The sequence below is a fragment of the Phyllostomus discolor genome, chromosome 13, assembly GCF_004126475.2.
Source record: "Phyllostomus discolor isolate MPI-MPIP mPhyDis1 chromosome 13, mPhyDis1.pri.v3, whole genome shotgun sequence".
Classification (NCBI taxonomy): domain Eukaryota; kingdom Metazoa; phylum Chordata; class Mammalia; order Chiroptera; family Phyllostomidae; genus Phyllostomus; species Phyllostomus discolor.
Genome location: NC_040915.2, coordinates 13,716,262 through 13,743,612, shown reverse-complemented (window position 1 = coordinate 13,743,612; position 27,351 = coordinate 13,716,262). Strand labels below are relative to the sequence as shown.

The 27,351-nt window shown below is 41.7% G+C and overlaps 3 protein-coding genes across 3 annotated transcripts; all 3 read right to left on the bottom strand.

The window, feature by feature from the left end:
- Positions 1-693: 693 nt before the first annotated feature.
- Positions 694-12,867, bottom strand: LOC114510318 (protocadherin beta-4). Its single transcript, XM_036014702.1, has 2 exons — positions 8,112-12,867; positions 694-1,615 (listed from the first exon to the last, which is right to left on the bottom strand). The coding sequence occupies exons 1-2, from the start codon at positions 10,176-10,178 to the stop codon at positions 989-991; spliced, it is 2,694 nt and encodes an 897-aa protein (XP_035870595.1). The 5' UTR covers positions 10,179-12,867; the 3' UTR covers positions 694-988.
- A 3,758-nt stretch (positions 12,868-16,625) lies between these two features.
- On the bottom strand, positions 16,626-20,419 carry LOC114509406 (protocadherin beta-3). The gene has a single exon (XM_028527760.2). The coding sequence runs from the start codon at positions 20,005-20,007 to the stop codon at positions 17,659-17,661; it is 2,349 nt and encodes a 782-aa protein (XP_028383561.1). The 5' UTR covers positions 20,008-20,419; the 3' UTR covers positions 16,626-17,658.
- Positions 20,420-20,919: 500 nt separating this feature from the next.
- On the bottom strand, positions 20,920-26,583 carry PCDHB2 (protocadherin beta 2). Its single transcript, XM_028528072.2, has one exon. The coding sequence runs from the start codon at positions 25,779-25,781 to the stop codon at positions 23,385-23,387; it is 2,397 nt and encodes a 798-aa protein (XP_028383873.1). The 5' UTR covers positions 25,782-26,583; the 3' UTR covers positions 20,920-23,384.
- Between the last annotated feature and the right edge of the window lie 768 nt (positions 26,584-27,351).

Below are 27,351 nucleotides of genomic sequence, written 5' to 3'. Positions count from 1 at the left end.
CCAACATAATGCATAAACATGTTTGCCAAAAGATAGGTACAAAAATGTTCAGAGCAGTATTATTTAAACAGTCAAACTTTACACCAACCCAAATATCGATCTACATAGGATGAGTAATAAGTTCTGAAATATTCATACACTGTAATACTATACAGAAATAAGAATGAATAACTAAAATTACAAGCAATATCAAGGATAAATGTCACAAACATGATATTGAATGAAAGAAGCCAGACACAAAACAGTATATACTCTACTATTTTATTTAAATAAATTTAAAATAGGCAAAACTAAACTATAGCATTAGAAGTCAGGACATTTGTTATACTTCTGCTGGTAGTGATTTTAATGACAATTTATGTGATGCCTGGGATATTCGTTATATTTCACTTCTTCATCAAAATGTTGATACTAAGTATGTTTACTTCCTGAAAATATCAATACATTGTGCTGAAATTAAGGATCTGTTCCCCTTTTTGTGTGTATGTTAAAATTTCATTAAAATGTATGCTTAAAAATGCTTGCCAGAGGGGACGAGAGCAAAGAAAGAGTGGCAACACATTGCACTTGTTATCAAATGCATATTTTCATTTGAAAACAAAAATTTAAAAACATGTAAAAACGCTTTTTAATTTTTGCTATTAGCATCCCGTATACTTAGTGTGTGATGAAAAAATGGACTGAACACAGAGAAAAGCCATTAACATTTGATTTTATTAAGATAGTTGATCTAAACAAAGGGCAACAATGTGGCAAACATTACAGCGAAACTCACACTATGCAGGGGTCTGAAGTGGCATTAAGCAAATAATGCAATCGCCTGGAACTGAGTTTTTCAAAACTGGACAAGATAAAGGGCAATGGAGAAATACATCACAAAAGGCAATTCCAGGCTACACTTGAAGATGGAATTTCTGTCCATTACCTTCTCAAACTGTCCCTGGGGAAATTGGAGGTGTTACAAAGACACTGCATGGTGATGAGATTCCTAACTGAATCCGAAGTTATTCCGGAGGATGGCGTTTTCCTCTATTTCTTCTCTAGTGTCTCGGGGTGGGAAGTTGGGGATAATTGGTTTCAAGAATTTGAACTCATTCGACCCGGAGCCTCCAGTCAGACACACCTCATACTGGTAGCTCTGGGACAGGGTCCCAGTACCGCTGACGTCCACCAGGTGGCCCGGAAAGTGGGCCTCAGGCACCGAGCAGCCACCCACCAGGCCAGCCCTGCCCCTCCTGCACAGCCGCACCGCGACGAACGCCAGCACCGAGAACAGGAAGAGTGTCGACACCGATGCCAGCGCGACGACCAGGTAGACCGTGAGCGGGTCAGTCTGGGCTGCCTCCGTCGCTACTTCGGGCAGAGGCAGGTAGGGCTGCGAGAAGCCATCCACCAGCAGCACGTGCAGCGTGACACTGGCAGACAGCGGAGGCTCGCCATTGTCCTTGACCAGCAGCAGCAGCCTGTGCTTGGCCGCGTCGCGCTCGCTCAGCAGCCGCGCAGTGCGCACCTCGCCATTGTGCGCCCACACGCTGAACAGCCCGGGCTCTGTGGCCTTGAGCAGCTGGTAAGACAGCCAGGCGTTCTGGCCCGAGTCGCTGTCCACCGCCACCACCTTGCTCACCACGTAGCCAGGCTCGGCCGCCCTGGGCACCAGCTCGGTGCAGGGCGCAGAGCCGTTCTGCAGCGGGTACAGCACGAAGGGCGCATTGTCATTGGCGTCCAGCACCTGCACGCGCACCAGCGCCTGGCTGCTCAGCGCCGGGGACCCGCGGTCTGTGGCGCCCACCAGGAACTCGAAAGCCTGCAGGGCCTCGAAGTCCAGCGCCCTCAGGGCGAACAGGTGTCCGTTGTCAGCGTTGATGGACACCAGGGAGTCCAGGGGCAGGCTGGGGTCCTGGGGCTGCAGCAGCGAGTAGGTGACCTGGGCGTTGGCTCCCGCGTCTCTGTCTGTGGCGCTGACGCTGCCAACGTACAGGGCGGGGCTGTTGTTCTCGGGGATGAAGAGGGTGTAGGAGGTTTGGGTGAAGGCCGGGGCGTTGTCGTTGACGTCGGAGACCAGCACGGTTATGTTGTGCTGGGTTTTCAGTCTGGGAGTCCCCAAGTCCGTGACGGTGATAGTGACATTGTACTCTGCCCTGTTCTCCCTGTCCAGTGGTCTTTCTGTCACTAGGGTGTAAAAATTCTTAAACGTGGGTTTTAAGACAAAAGGGAGATCGTTCTGGATGGAGCAAACCATCCTGCCATTGTCCCCAGAGTCTGGATCCGAAACACTGAAAACAGCAACTACAGTCTCTGGGGAGTTTTCTGGGGTGGAGCTGGCGAGTTTGGACATGGTCAGTTCAGGGGCGTTGTCATTCACATCCACCACCTGTACAACTACAGAGCATTTTCCTGAAAGGCCCCCACCATCTGTGGCTGCAATTTGCACGTTATAATACTGAGTTGTCTCGAAATCCAATGCCTTTTTCAGACGAATTTCTCCTGTTATTTCGTCTATTACAAATGGTTGAGTAATGTCATCATCTTGGACTAGAGTGTAAGTTACATCCCCATACATTCCTGCATCTAAATCTCGGGCGGAAACGGTGACAACTGCGGCGTTTAGGGGGCTGTTCTCCGGGACCTGTGCCTGATAGAGAGACTGTAAAAACTCAGGGGCGTTATCATTGATGTCCACGACTTCGATGCGGATGGTAGTGGTCCCAGACCTGGGCGGAGCCCCACCATCCAGCGCTGTGAGGGTTAAACGGAGCTCAGGCTGCTCCTCCCGATCCAGCGCTTGGTCTAGCACCAGCTCTGGGTATTTTCTGCCGTCTCCGAGATTGTGAGTGACAACATGAAAATGGGAATTGGGGTTGATTGTGTAGTTCTGAACAGAGTTGCTGCCTATGTCAAAATCCTGAGCTATTTTCAAAGGAAACACAGTCCCTGGCTGGACGCTCTCTGGGATCTTTAGGAGCGTTTCCCTATCTGGGAACTCTGGGGAATGGTCATTTATATCCGTGAGCTGCAGATCAGCTTGAAAAAACTGCACCGGCTTTTCCAGTAATAGTTGGAATTGCAGTATACAGGGATCTGTGGCCCCGCACAGCGCCTCCCGGTCTAATTTTTCATGTAGAAGTAAATCCCCAGTTGCGGTATTGAGCTGAAAGAGCTGTCTGTTTCCTTTGTAATGGATTTGCGCGCCCCGAATGGCCAGCTCTCCCACCCTAAGCCCCAGGTCTTTTGCCAGGTTGGCCACAAAGGAGCCACTTTCTGTTTCTTCTGGCATGGAATACCTAATTGCTTCAGAGCCAGCCTCCCACAAAAACAACAATATAACAATAAAGACAACTTGCCTTTTCCGTAGTGCTTTTGCTAGCGCAGCCTCCATTGTTCAGACCCAGTTCAAGAAGGTGCAGTCTTCAACTCGCTGTACAATCAACCCAGGTGGCTTCGTTAAATATCCTCGAATTAGATCTTTCTGACTGACTCGCACTAGAATGAAGCCCTCTCTGAAGATCTGTGCCCCTAGATCTTCCCTAAAAGGCTCCCTTCTTTTAGGAAGCACTCACAGTTTTGATTCCCAGCTTAATGGCGTCCCGGGTACCCACCGAGCTCTTCATTCAAACTCCTAGCCTGCAGCGCCACCAGGCGTCCTTATTTACTATTGCAACTAGTATTTGCCGTTTCATTCCAAATTATAAACCTTGTGTATCAATATCTTTTTAAGTCACAGAAATGCTCCCGATCTTATCTCCAATTCTTAGTTATTGGAAGCTCTAAATAAACACTTGATGAGTTAACTTTAAGTGAAAGATAGTTTTCAGAATAAATTAAAATGATACATTAGCATTCCTCATAAAAGTACCTTTTGAGTACATGAAGAAACTTTTTCTTGAGGGTTTTTCTGTTTAACTTTTCCAATAATGGATGTTTACAATTTTACAAAAACTAACTATTGATTATTAATTATTGATTTTGGACAGAGAGAAAGCGAGCGCAATTTGCTATTCCACCCATTTATGCACTCATTGGTTGCTTCTTCTATGAGCCCTGACCAGAGATGAACCTGAAACCTTGGCCTATCCATAGGATGCTCTAACCAACTGAACTACTGCTATCTTTAAAAATAACATACATCAGAACAGGGTACAAATCATAAGTGGACAATTTAAAGATTTTTCACAAAGTGAGTACACTCCTATAAGCAGAACCTGAATTAAAGCTAAAATGTTACCAAAACCTACAAGACTCCTGCCATTGTCTGGTTATTACCCTCTTCCCCTAAAAGTGGGCACTCTCCTAACTTCTACTGTCATAGAATTTTGGTCTCTATGGAGACCAAAGGAATATTTATACCCATGGAGTTATACAGTATTACTCTTCTCTGTTTGCCTCCTTTCACACAACATTTTGTTTGTAATATTTATGTGTTGCATATTGTTCTGATTTATTTTATCACCAATGCTTTATACCATTATATTGTATGGCTATACCATAATTGGTTTATTTGTCCTTCAGTTTATGGAATTGGAGTTTTCCAGCTTGGGAATATCTTGAGTAGTGCTGCTGTAAACCTTCGTGTACATGCCATTTGGTGTCTATGTGTGTGTTTACATTTAATATATTCTTTGGAGCCAGATTGCTGTGCATTAACATGTACATGTATATTTAGCTTTAACAGATATTGAAAAAACAGTTTTCAAAAACAGTTTTACCAAAACCAGTAAAGAATGAGAGTTCCAGTTGCTCCATATCATTGTCAACATTTAATATTGTCTTTTAATATTAGCTATTATGGTCACTGTGTGGTGATATCATATGGTTACTTTAGTATTTCTGATGATTAATTAAATTGAGCACATTTCCATGTTTATTGGCTATTAGGATACATTCTTGTGAAGTGCTTAAAAATCTTTTGTCTGTTACTCTATTTAGGGTATTTGCTTTTTTTCTGATCTATCTTTAGAAGTTCTTAATATGTTCTGGGTATAAGTACTTTTTCAGAAATATGTATTGCAAATATCTTCTACTCTATGACTTGGATTTTAACTCTCTTATGGTATGTCTGATGAACAAAGCTTCTTAAATGTTAAGTTAGTCTAATTTGTAAATATTTTGCAATGGTTATGGTTAGGACTGTTTGCTTGCTCTTTAAATCTTTGCATACCCCACGTCATAAAACGTTCTTGTATGGTGTTTTGAAGAATTAATTACTTTAATTTTCACATTAGATCTATAGTTCTTTTGAAGCTATTTTTTTTTCATAGGAATGAAGTTAGTGTCAAATTATTTTTTCATATAAATATCCAAATGACTTTTCACCATCTATTGAAAAGAGGGCCTATTCCCCATTATTTCTGAAGTGTCACTTTGTAATAAATTAGGTAACCATAGGTCCATTTAAGGCTCCTTTTTTCATTTTTCTCTTGTGTATCCTGCAGTATAATATTGTCTTAAATACTATAGCTTTATCATAGGCTTATTATTTGATAGATAAGTCTTCTAGTTTTATTCTTTTTCTTTAAGACTGATTTGGTTATTATTGTCCTTTTATATCCCATATAAACTTTAGATGTAGTTTCTAAACTTTCACAAATAAATCTGCTGAAATTTTGTTTAGGATTTTATTACATCTATGGATTGATTGGGGAGAATCAACATAATTTCCAACACTGAGTTTCCCAGCTCCTGGACATTATACATCTCTCTATTTAAGATATTTGGCTTCCATTCTATATTTTTTGTTTTGCAACAATAGAATTGTTTTGTTTTCCATAAGGAGTGTATTTTGTAGACGTTATTTGAATAATATTTGCTACTAAATTCTGATCACTGAATTTGAGAATGTTGATCTAGTCTATACCAGTCTGGTGGTGTTCCCTGGGTGGTAAAGATTGGCCCATGCTTTATCAATACACACAGTAATTCATAAAGTAATACACAGAGTAATCCATAAGTTTGTGACATAAATTCTTAAAGCTGCACTCTGACTGTTTTTTGGGCTGGTCTCAGTTCACTGATTATACAAGTTGAACTTTCCTGGCATAGACAGAAAAAGTGAACTTGAATTTTCATAAAGGTGAAATATATTGGTGAAAATGTTAATCAGATTTCTTGTTATTGTACATAAAAGCTATTTCATTTAAATGGCTAATAATAAATGGAGAAGTCAGGAAAGTTGACTACCATATCCGTGTCTTATATATTTGTGTTTAATTTTGTTCTCATTTTTATCTCTGTCATTCAATTTTTAGATTGGATGAGGCCTAAAAAGCTGTTTCAAGAATAACTTAAACAGTAAGTCACTTTCCTTTTTATTATATTATAATGCCTAGGGAAAAATAATTCATGAAAAAGTACAAGTGATTAAATTCTGATAGGATGACATTTGAGATGTTAAAATAAATATGTAGATTATAAAGCAAGCTCTTTAATTGCTCATATTGTGCCAAAAGTTCAACTAAGTGGTTTTATAGTCATATTCATATAAATTTAGTTGGAAATCACATGATCAGTTTACTTGGCTTATTGAACACAACATAAAACAATAACAATTCAGGTAAGTTCATTTGTTATCTAATTTAACTTCTACTTTTATTGTCCTAAAGGACAAAATAATGCTTATTTCTTACAAATGAAAGTTCAGTATAATTGATACAGTAATTTACACAAAATACCTGAAAACTACATTGAAGAACAAACCAAAAGATAATGTTGACATTAAAAGTAAATCATTATTTTGTTGATAAAGGCGGTCCATGTCTGCAAAGTAAATGAAAGTGAAAATCTGATATCACCTGATAATCAGACTTAAACAGAACAACTGGAACTCAGAAAAAAAAATATTTGATTCTTTTAAAAGGTGGAGAGAAGCTGCAGGGGAACCAAAAGAAACACACATTAAACTACACTTGAACTTCTACTCATAGCGAAAAAGGAAGGTCAAGGAAGTATCTGATGCTTTCCACATCATAAATCCTATGAAAGGATTTAAATTTCATTTAAGGTACTGAGATCATTTTAAAGTATTTTACCAAGCAATGATTTAGTTTTATTTGTAGAAAGTGATGGCAAGTTATATGAGATTTTCTCTTTATTATTTACAAAAAGAATAATTTTTTAAATTGTAACATCAGTGAGTGGTAATGGAGCATGTAGAATGTGCAAGGCAAGCACCAATCAAATAAATAAGAAAATCTCTAGTATGTATGCTGCTCACAATGGAAGGTTACAATTTTAGTGTATTAATGATTTAATGACGTGCATGTTCATGTACAGTTTGGGAGAAGCAAGTATGCTCAGTTGTATGCTTGTGGTTATTCCGGGGGCATAGCCTAGTAGAATAGCCAACAAGAAAGGCCTAAGTAGCTATTAAAAATTTCAAACACTCTGGCCTTGTAAACATAGAAATATCTAGTAAAGACAAGAACCACAAATATATAGAAATGCAAGATTACATAAAAGCTTTAAAAAGTTTCATTAAAAAGACATTGACAATTAAGAAATTGATTTAAACAAAATTTCTTCTTATGCTACTTGAGTAATTTATAGTTATGGAAAGATTAATCACGAAGAGAAAGTCAAATTGGAGAAAATACATACTCAATATTTAGTGTAGCTAGAAATGTTAAGTCCAATGAATATTAACAAAAGGAAGAAATTTAGTATGATCAGGGATATGCATTTGTTTGGAATAGATATATACATATTTAGAGAACAATACGATTTCTTAAAAGAAATGCATTGCAATGGCAGTTAGGTTTACCAAAAGTAACGAGCAGCTCACTTAACCCACACAATACTTAACCGAATACAAAGCTATTCCTGCAGTTTGCATTTGCCTTAATTTCTCCCTCAGTGTCCTGAACCAAGAGGTTACGGAATATCGGCTTAAGGAATTTGAACTCACCAGTCCCAGGGTCTCCTGTCATACATACCTCGTACTGGTAGCTCTGGGACAAGGTCCCAGTGCCACTGACGTCCACCAGGTGGCCCGGAAACTGGGCCTCAGGCACCGAGCAGCCACCCACCAAACCAGACCTGCCCCTCCTGCACAGCCGCACAGCGATGAACGCCAGCACCGAGAACAGGAAGAGCGACGACACCGACGCCAATGCGATGACCAGGTAGACCGTGAGCGGGTCAGTCTGGGCCGTGTCGGCCACCGCTTCGGGCAGCGGCAGGTAGGGCTGCGAGAAGCCGTCCACCAGCAGCACATGCAGCGTGACGCTGACTGACAGCGGAGGCTCGCCATTGTCCTTGACCAGCAGCAGCAGCCTGTGCTTGGCCGCGTCGCGCTCGCTCAGCAGCCGCGCGGTGCGCACCTCGCCATTGTGCGCCCACACGCTGAACAGCCCGGGCTCTGTGGCCTTGAGCAGCTGGTAAGACAGCCAGGCGTTCTGGCCCGAGTCGCTGTCCACCGCCACCACCTTGCTCACCAGGTAGCCAGGCTCGGCCGCCCTGGGCACCAGCTCGGTACAGGGCGCGGAGCCGTTCTGCAGCGGGTACAGCACGAAGGGCGCGTTGTCGTTGGCGTCCAGCACCTGCACGCGCACCAGCGCCTGGCTGCTCAGCGCCGGGGACCCGCGGTCTGTGGCGCCCACCAGGAACTCGAAAGCCTGCAGGGCCTCGAAGTCCAGCGCCCTCAGGGCGAACAGGTGTCCGTTGTCAGCGTTGACGGACACCAGAGAGTCCAGGGGCAGGCTGGGGTCCTGGGGCTGCAGCAGCGAGTAGGTGATCTGGGCGTTGGCGCCGGCGTCTCTGTCTGTGGCGCTGACGCTGCCTATGTGCATGGCGGGGCTGTTGTTCTCTGGGATGAAGAGGGTGTAGGAGGTTTGGGTGAAGGCCGGGGCATTGTCGTTGACGTCGGAGACCAGCACGGTTATGTTGTGCTGGGTTTTCAGTCTGGGGGTCCCCATGTCTGTGACGGTGATGGTGATGTTGTATTCGGCCCTGCTCTCTCTGTCCAGTGGGCACTCTGTTACCAAAGTATAGAAATTCTTGAAAGTCGGTTTTAGAATGAATGGCAGGTTTTCTGGAATAGAACAAATCATCTTTCCATTGTCTCCAGAGTCTCTATCTCTAATTCGGAAGATAGAGACCACAGTCTCCGGAGCATTTTCTGGGATGGAGCTGGTGAGTGAGGATACGGTCAGTTCAGGGGCGTTGTCGTTCACATCCACCACCTCTACGACCACGGCGCCTTTTCCAGAAAGGCCTCCTCCATCTGTAGCCTCAATTTCCAGATAGTAAGACTTAATTTGTTCAAAATCCAATTTCTTTGTCAGTCGGATTTCTCCTGTGACTTCATTTAGTGAGAAAGTTTGCTTAATTTCATCTGATGCTTGGAACAAGCCATAGGAAACTCTCCCAAAGTTTCCAGCGTCTACATCCCTAGCTAGGACAGTAAGGACTGGGGAATCTATGAGGCTGTTTTCCAGGACCTGCACCTCATATGGGGCGTGCACAAACTCAGGAGCATTGTCATTAACGTCCATGATCAGGACTCTCACGGCCACGGTCCCAGACCGAGGTGGAGACCCGCCATCCAGCGCCATGAGGGTTAAGCTGAACTCAGGCTGCTCCTCTCGATCCAGCGCTTTGTCCTGCACCAGATCTGGGTATTTCTTACCTTCACTATGATTTCGAGTAAGAACGTGAAAATGTGAATTGGGGCTGACAGTGTATTTTTGAAGACCATTGCTGCCCACATCCAAATCCTGAGCTAATTTCAACGGAAAAATAGTCCCTGGCTGGCTGTTTTCCGGTATTTTCAAGAGCATTTCCCTCGTCGGGAATACTGGGGAGTGGTCATTTATGTCCTGGATTGATAATTCTCCTTCAAAAAATTGCACTGGCATTTCCAGCAACACTTGGAAATGCAGCACACACGTTTCAATGGGCCCACATAGCTCTTCCCGGTCCAGTTTCTCCTTCAAAAGCAAATCCCCCGTCTCACGATCCAGCAGCAAGCGCTGCTGGTCATCGTCAGACACCACCCGGGCAGAGCGCGCGGCCAGTACCCCGACTCCCAGGCCCAGGTCCTCGCTCAGATGGGCTACAAAGGAGCCGCTCTCTGTTTCTTCCAGCACAGAATAACGAACAGGCTCTGGTCGAGCCTGAGACAAGAGCACCACCAGAATAAAGGCTGTCACTTGCCTGTTTGGTTGAATTCTCTGTAGCATCTCCATGTTGGAATCCAGCTGCTTACATCCAATCTCTTCAGCAACCAAAAACGACTCGAGATACTCAATTTCGATTTCTTGCTTGGTGGAATCCTCACAAAGTTGCTTTGAAACTTAAATCCGTTTAGTATAACGCTCTGCAAACTCGTTGGTAACCCAGTACCGCTGGCAAAGCTTCTTCCTTGAGCTTTTGATTTCGTATTGGAACAAAGGAATACGTGAGCTTTCCAGGGCTCAGTCACAATCTTAGCCTGCAGCGCCACCCTGCGTCTTGATTGAGAAAATAGTCTCAAGTCAAAGCATATTTTGGAAGTGTCCAAAAGTAATTCATTGTTGAAGTGCATAGAACTTTTACAGGGTTGTTATGCCATTAAATTGCATAATTTATGAGGTTATTCCATTACATTGCATGAGCTGGAAGAACTGTAAGCACAAAACAAGAGTGTAGCTCGGTCTCCCCCACAGCCTAACCAGAGGAACTTCAAAGAACTCCACTTTCCATGTGCATAATCTACCTAAGGGACATAAACTCCCCTAGTTTATAGTAACTACACAGTTTGTTTCCAAGTATGTGAGGAACTTAGGATGATGCAAAACTTTGTTAAAGTGTTCTGTACCGCGTGGCCTCGAGACTATTTTTCAAAGGAAAGGTTCTATCCTCCTGCACTGGTGTGCCAATAGCAATACAGCTGAAAGAAGAGGCATCTTGCTTTATTATGTCCTTTTGCAGTTTGAACTCACATTAAATTTAGAAGGAAGTCAAGTAGGGTTAGAATCAGAGTGTTAGAATTGGAGAGGAAATGAAAGGAGGTTTTACAGATAAGGAACCCAGAGGGTGATAGGACTTGATTATTTTATTTGGCTATTATCAGGATAATATCAAGGCAAAATCAAGTGAATAAAAATCATAACAACTGTGAAAAAGAAAAACAATTATAGAATTTTATAAGATAAAGGTCTTATGCTTATTTAGGTAGGAGAGTATCTAGCTAAATTTTAAAAACTTATTTTATGACTTTGTATCTTACCACATTCATTCTTTGTGTCCAAGATATCATCTCAACTCAATGATTTGAAAATAAGAAACCCAGATTTAAAATATTTTAATATGTGAGCAAAGGGTGTCTGTGGACTTGTCTACTCATATACGGTGAAGGGAGAGACTTGTGTATAAAGTGGACCCCAGCACAGTGCACAGCTGTTGTGATTATCCTGATACAGTAAGTTAATTCACTTCATAAATTATAATTTATGCTGAATGAATTATTTTTAAAGCAAGCCAGTAATTTTTGATTCTAAAAGAAATTATTAGGAAAAATTATTGTTGAAAGAAAGCCTTCTTTCTCTCAAAACTTACTGAGTGAATTATAGTATTCATTCAGTAAATATCAGTTGAATAAACAATTCATTCTAGTGATTATGTTTCTACCTATATAAAAAAATTTTCAGATCAAACATTCAGCCACGAACATGTCTGAAACTGAATGTAAAATTCTGAGACATGAGGGTATAATACATGCTAAGTACTATTTAATAAAATTTACTTTGATTCTAGCTCTATATTTTACTTCCTGAAAGAGATATAGTAATTGAAATAGTATTAACACTTTAGAATTATTTCCTATTTCATATTTAAGACAAATGAGAGGAGCTACATTATATATCAACATTAAGTAAAATTTAAAACATACTGAAAAATAAAGAATATTGTTTTAGATATAAATAAAAAACAAATCTCCTGGGAAAAGCAAAGAGCAAATTGTTCATAATATGGTAACCAAGTTCTAGGTAGATTCAAGTTAAAGAGTTCCAAACAAATATGTGCCATTATAGTCCAGATTTTTATGCTAAGCATTTTACATACATGAGTTCATTTACCCCTTCAAAGCCTTATGACATAGGCATCTTATTAGACACATTTTATAAACAAAGAAATTGAGGCACAAGCAGTTTAAATAACCTGCTCAAAACAAAATAGAAACAGACTCATGTTTACAGAGAACAGGCTGACAGCTGTCAGAGGGGCAGGGAGTTGGGGAGGCTGGGTGAAAAAGGTGAAGGGATTAAGTAAAAATATCCCTCATAAATAACCTACTTATAGTCATACATCGCGTGAAATGGCAGAGCTAGGATTCAGACTGTTACTGTGTGGCTCCAGAATTCATTCTTTTATCTACCTCAGTGGATCTGGAGAGGCAAACAACTTTTTAGATCATTTAGATCCAAACTTAAGCCATGCTTTGGGTATATAGATATTGTAGGTAAAATATCTTTGTATTCAAGTTTTTAATTAGTATAAGAATCTTTCAAATGACTTGTGTCCTTTTAGAGATATGTACAGCAAAGGGAGGTGCTTACAAAACCTAGAAATTGGAAGGAAAACTGATAGTATTTTGTTGAGGTCATTAATTAGGTTAAAATATTTAAAGAGTGACATATAATGAATTCCCTGTCATCGTAAATATTGGAGAAAAATATCTATGTGTAGATCTTCTGAAATGGCATTAAGGTATAAAGTTGAAATCAAGAAGAGTGGGTTGAGAAATTTGTAATGAAAGCTAAGACAATTTCTACTAATTCTCTATAGCACATACTAAATTAAAAGATAGTATTTGTATTTTTAATTTGAAAAATATTCAAATATCTGATGTCTAATTTATCATACATCTTTAAAATCAGGAAGTGTGAATCCTCCAACTTTGTTTGAAAAAACAATCTTTTTTTCAAGACTGTTTTGGCTATTCTGAGTCCCTTGAATTTCCATATTAATTTTAGGACCAATTTGCCAATTTTTTGCCAAGAAATAAACCAACTGGGATATTAATAGTGATCTGGTTGACTTCTGATGACCAGTCTGAAGGGCATTAGTTACCATTTTCACAATATTAAGTCTTCCAATCCATGAACACTTTTCATTTACTTAGGTCTTCTTTCTTTCAAGGTTGTAGCATTCAGTGTACAAGTCTTGCATTTATTTTGTTAAATTAGTTCCTAAGTATTTTATTCTTTTTGATGTGATCATAAACTGAATTGTTTCCCTCATTTTGAGCTTATTTGGTGCTGGCAAACAGAAACACTAATTAATTTTTGCTTATTGACCTTGTACCCTCCAACCTTGCTGAACTCATCTATCAGTCCATAATTTTTTGTGGATTCCTTTGAATTTTCTTTATGCACAATTGTGTCATATTTGTCAAGTGTTTTTAACATGAAAAAGTGTTGGATTTTGTAAAAAAAATTTTCTCCATGTATTGAGATGGTTGTATGGCTTTGTTCTTTTCTATTCAATTTGACGTGTTTCATTGATTGACTTACATATGTTAAACCAATCTTCATTTTCTGGGATAAATCCCACATGGTCATGGTGTATAATCCTTTTTACATGTTGCTGGAGTCCGTTAGCTAATATTTTGTTGAGGAGTTTCGCATCCACATTCATAAAGGATATTGGTGTTCAGTTTTCTTGTGTTACCTTTGTCGGGTTTGGGCTTCAGAGTAATATTGGCCTCATTGAATGAACTGGGAAGTGGTGTCTGCTCCTCAATTTAAAAACAAGTTCGTGAAGGATTAGTGTTAATTCTTTAAACATTTAATAGATTTCACCAGTGAAGCCATCTAGTCCTAGGCTTTTTTTTGTGGAAAGTGTTTTGATTGCTGATTAAATCTTCTTGAAAAGGATGAGGCATTTGGATGAAGAAATGCATTTCCCCACAGGGAAAGAAATTTAAGCAAAAAACCCTCAAAACGATATTTATAGAGTATAATTTTAATTTTTTATAAACCCAAAATTGTTCTATAAGTTGAGGTTTTCATGAAGGTCTTTCCTTGTCCATAGCCCGTATAAATTGGAGACAGTGACTTCAGAAATCTGAACCCTTTTGTCTCTGACATTCCAGTCAGAAACCTCACAACAGTAGATCTGGAACTACGTCCCAGTGATGTTGATATCCTCAAAATGCTCAGAAAATTGTCTATGAGCAGCAGCCCACCAAAGGTTTCCTGTTCACCCACCACACCTGAACGTCACTGAACAGCTGAGTCAAATCAGTGCACAAGAGGACAGAGAACCTGTCAGCTTAAGCAGATTTCTGTGGGTTGTTCAAGGAACTGCAGGCAGGTCTGGGGTAGGTACCAGAGCAGGTGTAGCATGACCATACCAAATAAAGGTGGCTTCTAGTTCAGTGCACAATACAGGATTGCTTTGCAGAGAGTGTTGTTGTTGTTGTTGTGTGTCGTCTAGGACCCCATGTGCAGCACTGTCATGCATATTAATCAAGACCAAGATGTTTTCCTATAGGTAACCCCCATGTATCCTTCAGTCACAGCTCAATTTTCCTCAAAACCAGCTTGTTTCTGACTAAAATCAGCTCATTTACTTTGAAGACTGAAAAGTAAAAATGTTTCTAGTGTCAACAATAAAAACCTTTTAAAATATTTTTTAATATTAAAAAGGTAAAAATGTCTTCATTAGCTCCCGTGTCTACAGCCTTAACAGACACATGACAACCAGAGACTGACAGCCCCTGAGATTTTTGCCTCGCCGAGTGGTGCCGCTCCAGAGAGGCTAGGGCCCAACTCAAACACACCATTAGGTGTTCGTCCAAAACCTCTACTTGTGTGTGTGGCAAAGCTGAGCTAAGCTTCTTAATTAAGGCTTGGATTTGTAGAGCCTGGGGCTGTTCTTCCCTTCCACAAGACTATCAAAACCAGGTATGAGGGAAACCTCCAACAGGAAATGACGTCTCAATAAAATATCACCAAGCAGACGAGGAAGACTGACAGCTGAAAAAGTGGGCTCAACAGATAAAAGAATGTATGCATAAAAATTGAGACTCAGAACAATATAGAAATAACTTAAAAATTACTCTGAATTATGACTATAGATTTCCAGCTTTAAAGCATATAACAGTCTAATGTAAGAAACAAAAGACTCTCAAAGTAAGGTAGTGGAATGTGTAGAATCTTTTTTGTATTTTTAGAAAATCCTGATTTTCAAGGAAGCCATATTTAAAGATTAAGAAAGATTGATTAAAAGTGTAAGTTACTTCACTAGTTTCAATGAGTGATGTTTGAATATAGTTCATTCTTTTAACAATCTACATAAAAGTTTAAAATTCATTTTCATCTATTTGCTTTTCAGTGTTAAAAACTAGATTGTGACTGTCAAGAAAGCATTTAAATTATTTCTGAATTGTGTTTTCAGAGAGGAAAAAGTGCAAGTGTACACTACCTAGAACTATGTTTTGAAAATAAATGGCTATTTTAAAGTTTTCAATGCCTTTGGTATTGTGCTAATATCACTTAATTTCAGTACATGAAGACTGACTGAAGTTCAATATTATAACCAGTTAGAGGCCAGGGATATACCATATTGGCCCAGAAGGAACTTCCCTCTATACTTTTCACAACTGAATACTTCCCTGGCTCAGACATTACCTGGAACCCAGTCACGTAAAGAGAAGTCTTGATCAGATTTGCCCTTTTCCTCTCTTCATGACAATTCCACTAAGTATGAAAAGAAGGGGAAAAACATCTCGTTGAAAGAGTCAGATTCAGCCCTGGCTGTTTTGGCTCAGTGGATTGAGCACCGGACTGTGAACCAAAGGGTCGCCAGTTCGATTCCCAGTCAGGGCACATGCCTGGGGTGCAGGCCAGGGCCTCAGTATGGGTCATGCAAGAGGCAACCGCGCATTGATGTTTCTCTCCCTCTCTTTCTCCCTCCCTTCCCCTAACTAAAAATAAATAAATACAATCTTTAAAAGAAGAAAAGGAAGAGCCAGATTCAAACATCTCTGTAAAATAGTGAATGAATGAAAAGAAACACTCTTCTTTTGATTATTAGTAATTAATGCATTCAATTCCAGTTATATAAAATGACACCATTTATAACTACACTTTAATGTGTGAAGCCATGTCAATCTTAAATTCTTTTTCTCTTTTAGGAATATTGAAAATCTTTGAGAAACTTCAGTTCCCTTTCTTCTCGTAATGAGTATTCAATTCCTGGAAAGTTTTATTACTCTAAATGAGAAAATGTCTGAGGAGAATATTTATTTTTTGCTAATTAACTTTTCTAATTGAGGAATAAATATTTTATTACTTAAAAATAAGCTTTTCTATATTACTTAAAATAACCATGAAATTTGACATTTTGGTTGCTTTCAGGATTTATTCTTCGTTGTAGCTAATTTACACTTTCGTGATGATTTTGCTTCCTTCTTTTTATTATTTTTTAAAAATATATTTTAAAATATGTATTTATTTTTAGAGAGAGAGGAAGGGAAGAAGAAAGAGAAAGAAATATCAGTGCGTGGCTGCCTCTCATGTGCCCCCCACTGTGGACCTGGCCTGCACCCCAGGCATGTGCCCTGACTGGAAATCGAACCAGTGACCCTTTGGTTCACAGGCCCCTGCTCAATCCACTGAGCTACACCAGCCAGGGCTGCGCTCTTCTTTTTAGAACTTCCTATTCTTACACACCTTCTTTTAATTACACTGAGGAGGCAGAATGCTGATGTGCACAGTCAGTGTTTATCCTGTACATAACCCTAAATCACATCAGGTTGAAACCTGAGGAGGGAAGTGAGATGGCAAACACAGACAAGATTTTCCTCAGATGCACTATATAAATGCCAAGTAGATGTTAACTTTTAAAAAGTAGGATAGAATGGGACAACACTTTTACCATAAATCATGTATAAACTATATATACATGTACGTCCTTGAAATTTTTTTAAAAGGCCCTCAGGTTGATAACATTTATATCTCAGAATTTACATACCAAACTGTCATACCACCACATGCCTTGCTAAACAATGTCTTCACACCAAATGGAAAAGTACAATCAGTTGTTCAAAATGCCTTAAGTTTACTTTTTTTCTCACTCATGAATACACCTTAGGCAAATCTAAGAGCAATTTGTCCTATGAGCCCATATTTTGTCCACTGGGGTTCAATATAAGCATCTACAATATTGAAATATTAACTGCAAATGTAAAAACAGAAAATAAATTAAGTGTATTACTTTCTTTTGGGTACTATACCTCTAATAAAAAAAAAAACACGTTGTGCCTTAAAGATGGCACATGTGAAAGAAAACACATTCCAATTTATCCACAAATTTCATTAACCACAGAAAACATGCTCTAGGGATATTAAAAAGAACATCATCTGACTGTGCTTTGCATGCAGAATTCAAAATGCATTCCTTAAAATAAACCCATACAAAATCACCACTAAAAGATAATGACTATTTTTATGCAACTATTAGATAAACAAAAGGAGGCATTAAGACTGCATTGTTAAGATAGAAAATAGGAAAAAAGAAGAATATGCAAAGATGAACTAAACAGAACTAAAATCAATATATGAACAAAATTATTATTAAATAAAGATTCTTGACTTAAAAAAGAAAACATTCACCAAATAACGACTTTTTAATTCTTTTGTTAATGCTCTAAGCTATTCCTACAACTGGAGTTCTGCACTATTCTTGCTCAGTGTCTTGAACCAGACCATTGGGGAGAATCGGTCTGAGGAACTTGAAGTCGCTGGTCCCTGAGCCTCCCGTCAGACACACCTCATACTGGTAGCTCTGGGACAGGGTCCCGGTGCCACTGACGTCCACCAGGTGCCCCGGAAAGTGGCCCTCAGGCACCGAGCAGCCACCCACCAAGCCAGACCTGCTCCTCCTGCACAGCCGCACAGCGATGAACGCCAGCACCGAGAACAGGAAGAGCGACGACACCGACGCCAATGCGATGACCAGGTAGACCGTGAGCAAGTCAGTCTGGGCCGCCTCCGTCGCCACTTCGGGCAGAGGCAGGTAGGGCTGCGAGAAGCCATCCACCAGCAGCACGTGCAGCGTGACGCTGACTGACAGAGGCGGCTCGCCATTGTCCTTGACCAGCAGCAGCAGCCTGTGCTTGGCCGCGTCGCGCTCGCTCAGCAGCCGCGCGGTGCGCACCTCGCCATTGTGCGCCCACACGCTGAACAGCCCGGGCTCTGTGGCCTTGAGCAGCTGGTAAGACAGCCAGGCGTTCTGGCCCGAGTCGCTGTCCACCGCCACCACCTTGCTCACCACGTAGCCAGGCTCGGCCGCCCTGGGCACCAGCTCGGTGCAGGGCGCAGAGCCGTTCTGCAGCGGGTACAGCACGAAGGGCGCGTTGTCATTGGCGTCCAGCACCTGCACGCGCACCAGCGCCTGGCTGCTCAGGGCCGGGGACCCGCGGTCTGTGGCGCCCACCAGGAACTCGAAAGCCTGCAAGGCCTCGAAATCCAGCGCCCTCAGGGCGAAGAGGTGTCCGTTGTCGGCGTTGATGGACACCAGAGAGTCCAGGGGCAGGCTGGGGTCCTGGGGCTGCAGCAGGGAATAGGTGACCTGGGCGTTGGCGCCGGCGTCTCTGTCTGTGGCGCTGACGCTGCCTATGTGCAGAGCGGGGCTGTTGTTCTCTGGGATGAAGAGGGTGTAGGAGATTTGGGTGAAGGCTGGGGCGTTGTCGTTGACGTCGGAGACCAGCACGGTTATGTTGTGCTGGGTTTTCAGTCTGGGAGTCCCCATGTCTGTTACAGTGATGGTGATGTTGTACTCCGCCTGGCTTTCCCTGTCCAGAGATCCTTCAGACAGTAGAGTGTAAAAGTTTCCTACAGTTGGCTTCAGGACGAAGGGGAGATTGTTTTCAATGAAACACATCATTCTCCCATTGTCACCAGAGTCTGGATCAGAAACACTGAAAATGGCCACCACAGTCTCTGGCGAGTTTTCCGGGATGGGGCTGGTGATTGACGACAAGGTCAGTTCTGGTGGGTTGTCGTTGACATCAACTACCTGCACTATCACCGTTGATTTCCCTGAAAGGCCTCCGCCATCCTTGGCTTCTATATCGACTTCATAACTCTTAATTGCCTCAAAATTCAAATGTTTGACTATTTGGATATCACCAGTAATTGGATTTAGATGAAAAGTTTTGCTAATTTCTTCAGAAGTATGCAAAAATGCATATGCTATTGTGCCAAAATTTCCTGTATCTAAATCAGAAGCTGAGACAGTGACAATAACAGAGTTAATGGGGCTGTTCTCTATAACTTCGACCTCGTAGATGGACTGTGTAAATTCTGGGGCATTGTCATTTATGTCTAAGACCAGGATGTGGACCTGAACCGTCCCCGACCTGGGTGGAGACCCGCCATCCAGCGCCATGAGTGTTAAACTGAACTGCGGCTGCTCCTCACGGTCCAGAGCTTTGTCCAGCACCAGTTCTGGGTACTTCCTTCCATCCCTCCGACTGTTTGTGAGAACGTGGAAATGGGAATTAGGAGTGATTGTGTAGTTTTGGAGACTGTTTCTTCCCACATCCAAGTCCTCTGCATTTCCCAATGGAATTATTGTTCCTGGTGGAGTGCTTTCTAGGACTTTCAGCTGCATTTCATTTTCAAAGAATACTGGAGAATGGTCATTTATGTCTATGACCTGGAGCTCATTTGGAATAAACTGCAAAGGGTTTTGCAGTAAAATCTGAAAATGCAGTATACATGGCTCTGTGGGGCCACATAGCTCCTCCCGGTCCAATTTCTCATCCAGGAGCAAGTCACCGGTCTGATGGTTGAGCTGAAAATGCTGTTTGTTCCCTTGAGACATAACTTGGGCCCCCTTCGCGGCCAGTTCCTCTACACTCAGCCCTAGATCCTTTGCTAGGTTGGCTATTAAAACACCCCTCTCTTTCTCCTCAGCCACAGAGTAGCGCCTCGATTCGGATCCAGCCAGAGATCCACCCAGAAAAATAAAGAGAAACAGCACTTGCCTTTGTCTAAGAAATCGCTCCCCTCCAGCCTCCATTTCACTGTCAAGCTCTTCCCAGAAATTTTGCCAAGCTGAACCTCCGACAGCGCTGGGAAACGCAAAGTCTTTTGCTCTCCAACCTTTGAAGAATAATCTTTTCCAGGGCTCAGATTTGCTTCCTTAAAAATCCAGCCAAGCTCACAAAGCCTGGTGCACCGTACGGGATCAGTGCGTCACTGAGTACGCACAATGTCTATGGTTTAATTCTCCTTCTTAGTCAACAGCGCCACCATGCGTTCGCTCACAGTTTCAAACTCTTGCAGAAGGTGCTTCGGGGGCTTTCGTTGATATTTTTAATTGCTCATTCCCCTTACTAAAACTAGTTGACGCTACTGTGAGTTAAAAAATACACACCTAGGGGAAATTAAGTGTTCTCTTACCTAAAAGACGTGGCTATTCTGGCAGAGTCCTCATTTATATGAATTTGCAGAAGTGGACATCTGTTAGGGCTACCCCACACTCCCCACAGTCTGTAATTACTACACATAAATTTGAAAAGATTTTTGCTCTAAATTATGACATGATTCACTATCATATTTGTGTTTTTCTTTCCAAATTTTATAAAATGTCCACGATTTGCTTTTATATTCAGAAAAAAATGTTATGAAAAGATGAAATCATGCAAGGTGTTAAAAATTATAATAGGTCATGTCAGAGGGTATATCTAGATACCACAAATGCCTAGTTCCTTCCATATTTTTACACTCAGTCAAGGAATACAAAACTATCTCCTCTTCTTATTTCACAGTAATTCTTCAACTGCTGGCTTCATCAGTATAACTATTTCATCTGTAGAAACAGATACTTGCTGAGTTTGTAGAAGTCAGACATACAGTGGTAACAAGGCAGACATATACCTTACAGTTTTCCACAGATTTTAACAATAGTTAAACAGAGTGAAGAGACTTTAAACAGATGTCAGTGTGAAAAGTGCTATGTAGGAAATGTACTTAGTACATTTGACAGTATAGCTAACAGGATGTAATTTAATGGGGTGGGGAGATTTGAGAAAGTTTCCCCAAAGATGTGCCATTTAATATGGAACACTAAGGATGAGAAGCTTGCTGGGCTAAGACTGTGGAAAGGGAAGATTCCATGTACGAGGAGCTGATATGTAAAGGCCCTGGGACAGTCGATCATAGCTATTCTAGACAACGAAGGAAGGTCAGCATACCCAGAACTCACTGTCTCAGGAGTATGTGGGAAGAGAAGGCCAGAGAGGTGAACTTGGGCCAAATAATGGGTGCATGGATTTTATTCTAAGACTGAAGGGAAGCTATTGCAAGCTTTTAGGCAAAGAAATGAAACAACACAAATATGTATTCAATCTAGCTCCTTCACAATGATCAGGAATGTGAAGGCTCATCTATGAAATTTAGTCTTAATATTAGTGGTAAGTAAAATAACAATTATACTTCTATACCTTTATATTAACTTATTTAATAATAATAACTGCAAGCTATTGAACTAGCTGTTTTTGTCATTTGGAGGGAAAGAGAAACTATGTGACTTATCCAAGACCCCACAGGTAATAAGTTGGTTAATAAGAGATTTTGGATAACAAGATGGTGGTTTACACCACTGCTAATCTCAAAATAAGACCTTTAAAATTGATTTTATAATTTTAATAGCATACCTCAAGCATTAAAATGAAGAACATTGAGAATTAAAATTTTTATTTTAATGTGTGGATCAAAAATTGAAGTGCAAGAAATAGAGAAGTTGAATGAATCTTTTAGAGAATTATAAAAGAAAATTTAAATTATAAAATACAAAACATAATTTCCCCATTTGTGTTCCTAAGCTGAGAGGGGGAGAAGAGATCAAATTAAGCAGGAAGAAAAAAAGGAAAAATATGTTGAAGGAAAGAGACACCAGGGACTGACAACCGCATAGCATTCGAATAAAAGTGACTACTTCAATTAATAATGATATACTATACATAAATTCATTATGCATTAGAGAGCACTTAATTCCAGCAGAAGTTTATCCTGTGAGTTTTAAAATATCAATATACATCACAGGTGAAATAAAGACACTCCTTTCTTCCTCTCATTCAAAAAATTTATTAAGAACCTATAATCTTTAAGTCATTGTGCTAATTGTGTATTAAATGAGGAGCTGTTGAGAAACACAATTCAAGCACCTAAAAAGGAAAAAAGCTTTGAAAGGTAGGAAATGGAAAAGGGAAAAGAGAAGTGCTCAATACCAAAAAAACCACAAAAAGACGGAATGAGCAGACAGACCAAAATCAGTCTTTTCCCTGGGAGCTTATATTCAATTCAATCATAATCCTCCAGAAACTTAAAAAAATGCAATGCCAAACTACACTGGAAGTTTATAAACTTTGGTTAAGGACAAAGACATGCATTCCCTCAATCTTTTGGATATTAAGTGTTCAAAGTTAATAGACAGTTTTTAATAATTAAAATTGAGATTTTTTAAAAGGAGTGATTGAAATAAACAGAGGTTAAAATTGTTCTGAAATTGTAATTGCATGAAGAATTAGCATGTCTTGAAAATGACTGTACATGTGCTGCATATTTAACTACATTCTGGAACATTAGTGGTGGATTTATTGAATACTTGATGTGATGTTTTGTGGAATCCAATAGTCAAAAGTTCTCACAATCTCTAAAGAATCATAATTTCCATGTATGGACACTTTGCAAAGTATATATTTAGAAAAATGTGAGGGAGTGCTTTGTTTTTTTATGAACATACTTATATTAATGGTTTTAGCCAATGTGACCTCACAGGATAAAAGTTACACTAGCCCAAGAGAATAACAAACACTCTGAGCCTGAAAAAGAATAACCCTATATAGTGAGAGCAGACATTCAAAAATGTAGGGCTGCAAAATTACCTAGGCCCCCCAGGAAGAGAGTTTGGAAAAAGGTGCTCTAACTTAAAAATTCAGACTTTGGAAAAAATTTACTCTCATGTTTTATTTTTGTAACTTTATTTATTGTTTTAGAGAGAGAGGGAGAGAAATATGCCCAATATTGTACCAGCAACCCAGGCATGTGCCCTGGCCCAGAATGGAACCTGGAACCTGTGACCTTTTGGTTGGCAGGATGATGCCCAACCATCTACAGCAGCAAGGGCTACTTACACATTTTAAATGAAATTAAGTTATAAGGAGACTAATCACTAATGAGAACACAAAGAAAGTTAGCATTCATTACACCACAAAGCAACACATTTATAAACTCTGGTAAGGTGCGTGCACTGAACTGAAGTATTTACATTTCAAATAAAAAGATACAACCCCAATGGGCAAAGCAGTACAAAGGGAATTTTGACAAATTAACTAGGGCTAATTTGTAATTATTTTACAAACGAGACTACGGTTAGTAGACCCTTCTTAAATCTTAACTGAATTCAAAGCTATCCCTGAAACTGGGCTTTGCCTCGCTAACCCTCTCCTCACCTTCACTAAGGAAGCTGGGGAGAATCGGTTTGAGAAACTTGAACTCGCTGGTTCCTGAGCCTCCCATCAGACACACCTCATACTGGTAGCTCTGGGACAGGGTCCCAGTACCGCTGACATCCACCAGGTGGCCGGGAAAGTGGGCCTCAGGCACCGAGCAGCCACCCATCAGGCCAGACCTGCTCCTCCTGCACAGCCGCACCGCGATGAACGCCAGCACCGAGAACAGGAAGAGCGATGACACCGACGCCAACGCGATGACCAGGTAGACAGTGAGCGGGTCAGTCTGGACCCGGTCCGCCGCCACTTCGGGCAGCGGCAGGTAGGGCTGGGAGAAGCCATCCACCAGCAGCACATGCAGCGTGACGCTGGCTGACAGAGGAGGCTCGCCATTGTCCCTGACCAGCAGCAGCAGCCTGTGCTTGGCCGCGTCGCGCTCGCTCAGCAGCCGCGCAGTGCGCACCTCGCCATTGTGCGCCCACACGCTGAACAGCCCGGGCTCTGTGGCCTTGAGCAGCTGGTAAGACAGCCAGGCGTTCTGGCCCGAGTCGCTGTCCACCGCCACCACCTTGCTCACCAGGTAGCCGGGCTCGGCCGCCCTGGGCACCAGCTCAGTGCAGGGTGCAGAGCCGTTCTGCAGCGGGTACAGCACAAAGGGCGCGTTGTCATTGACGTCCAGCACCTGCACGCGCACCAGCGCCTGGCTGCTCAGCGCCGGGGACCCGCGGTCTGTGGCGCCCACCAGGAACTCAAATGCCTGCAGGGCCTCGAAATCCAGCGCCCTCAGGGCGAACAGGTGGCCGTTGTCGGCGTTGATGGACACCAGGGAGTCCAGGGGCAGGCTGGGGTCCTGGGGCTGCAGCAGGGAGTAGGTGACCTGGGCGTTGGCTCCCGCGTCTCTGTCTGTGGCGCTGACGCTGCCTACGTGCATGGCGGGGCTGTTGTTCTCTGGGATGAAGAGGGTGTAGGAGGTTTGGGTGAAGGCCGGGGCGTTGTCATTGACGTCAGAGACCACCACAGTTATGCTGTGCTGGGTCTTCAGTCTGGGAGTCCCCATGTCTGTTACAGTGATGGTGATGTTGTACTGGGATGTCATCTCTCGATCCAGGGCTGTGTTTGTCACCAGGGTGTAAAAATTTTCAACAGAGGGTTTGAGGAAGAACGGAAGATCATCTTGGATGGAGCAAACCATCCTCCCATTGTCTCCGGAGTCAAGATCTGAAACACTGAACACAGCAACTATGGTCTCCTGCAGGTTTTCTGGGATTTCATTGACCAGCGTTGACATGGTCAGTTCCGGAGGGTTGTCATTCAAGTCCATCACCTGGACAAACACCGCACAACTTCCAGATAGACCCCCTCCGTCTGTCGCCTGAATATTTAATGTATAAGTCTGAATGGATTCGAAGTCCAGTTTCTGTGTTAAAAGGAGTTCTCCCGATTTCGCATTTATTTGAAAAGTTTTGCGAATATCTTCAGAAGCTTGGGAAAATACATACGATATTTCTCCATAGGCTCCAATGTCTAAATCTCTAGCCGAGACGACAGCAACCTGGGATCCAATGGGGCTGTTTTCCGGGACCTGGACTTCATAGAGCAGCTTTGCAAATTCTGGGGCGTTATCATTGATGTCCAAGACTTCAACGCGGACCAGTGCGGTGCCAGACCTGGGCGGAGTGCCCCCGTCCAGCGCCGTGAGAGTTAACAAGATCTCAGGCCGCTCCTCGCGGTCCAGCGGCTTGTCCAGCACCAGCTGTGGCAATATCACGCCTTCAGGGCTCTCTTGTAATTTAAGATGGAAGTGGGAACTGGGGCTGACTGTGTAACTTCGGAGACTGTTGCTTCCTACATCTAAGTCCTGGGCACATTCTATTAAGAAAGCAGCTCCGGGAGTGATACTTTCTGAGATTTTCAAAATTATTTCTTTGTCTAGGAAAACCGGGGGATGATCATTTATGTCCCTAACTTGTAGCTCAGCCTGAAAAAACTGCAAGGGATTTTCCAGTAACACCTGGAAAGGCAGCACACAGGGCTCGCTACGGCCGCACAGCTCCTCCCGGTCCAGTTTCTCATTTAACAACAAATCCCCGGTCTGCCTATCCAAGTGCAAACGCATTTTTTTCCCTTTGGAAACGACGCGGGCCCCCCGCGCAGCTAGCTCGTCTACCTCCAGCCCCAGGTCTTTTAGCAAATTGGCCACAAAGGAGCCACTCTCCATTTCCTCGGCCACTGAATAGTGTTTAGGCTCTGAACCAGCCTGAGCTATACCCAGCAAAACAAAGAATATCAAGACTTGCCTTTGTTTCACAGAGCGTTTCTTTCCTTCTCTGGACTCCATCGCCTTCCGGTCTCCCGGCAAACCTGACCCAGCTCGGGGTCGCGCAGTCGCGGACTCTGTCTCTGAATAAGTCCCAGATACCTGGATGAGTAGAGACGCCTAAGGCCCTGATATCCCCGAGCTACCGCACCAGAAAGCCTCCCCTTCCTGCTTGCTTTTCTAGCAGAGCGTCTGGCTACGAGGGCGGACTGGTAGCTTTCTTCCTTTTACTTCTAATGCTGCAGCGCCACCCCGCGTCCTTTCCGAGTGTTTACTTTCTCCAAAACGTTCACAGAATCCCAACCCTTTCCTTCAGACTGATGGTAATCTAAATGGAATATTTACAGGTAGCATCTCTTAGTGTACTGAAGTCTTATCTGCTTTTCGAAGGGCTTTTTCATTGCATCCACAACGACATGGAAAACATAGACAAATGTCCATTCCAGTGTCCTCACAGATTCAAGCAGTTCTTCTTTAAACCGGAAAAAAATCAGCTTCGAAGAATGGGAGTCACTTAGGTCCTAGTATGAAAGGAGGCTTTGACTAGTCAGTTTCCAGTTTTTATTCAGAGTTCTGGCACGTGTGCATCTCTGTGGTGGTTAGGGTTAGGTTACCATCCTCACAGTCAAGCCAACGGAAAAGTATAGAGATGCAGAAAAAACACAGAATTCACATGAGAACATTCCTGTGGACACTGAAATATTTTTTTTTACTCAGATTTTTCTCCTGCACTGTCCAACTTCACGTTTTCCTAAAATTTGGTGCATTTGAGCCACATAAAAATCTAACATAGTTGGATTATTCTTGTGAATGTTGATATTTTTATATTTTTATTTTTCTTACTAACAGATAAGAACATTTTTACATAACTTCCATTTAATAATTGCATCTAGCAGTGTTAATAGTTTCATAATATCAAATACCCCATAAATATTGAAAAATTTCCAATTATCTTTTTTAAATGTCTTTTTAGAGATAATTTGTTGAATCAAGTGCCAAACAAGGTATATATATTGCAGTTTGTTGTTGGGTCTTTAGCTTCTCTCATTTTGTGTATTTTTTAACAATGTGATAAAAAGAAATTAGTTATTGATCAAAAAAGTTACAGAGGAATCTTAAATGCATATTTCTTAGTGAAAGAAGCCAGTCTACATATGCTATTATTGCAACTACCTGGCATTCTGGAAAAGGCAAAAGTGCAGGCACATTAAAAAGATTAGCGGTTGTGGGGGTAGGGGGAAGAAGGGGGGTGAATAAGAGGAAACACACAGGGGATTTGGGGGAACTGAAATTTTATGAACTGTAATAGTGGATACATGACATTATACGCTTGTCAAAGCCCACAGAATGTACAACACAAAGAGTGAAACCTAACGTAAACTACAGATGTTAGTAGTTTGGTAATAATGGCTCAATATTGATTCATCCGTTATAATAAATGTACCACACTAATGCAAGATGTCAACTGGAGGAACTGTGAGTGGGAGAAAGTAGGTATGTGGGAATTCTTGGTATTATCTGCTCAATTTTCTGTAAAACCTAAAACTGTTCTAAAAAATAAAGTCTATGAATTACATATTTGTGTTAAGAA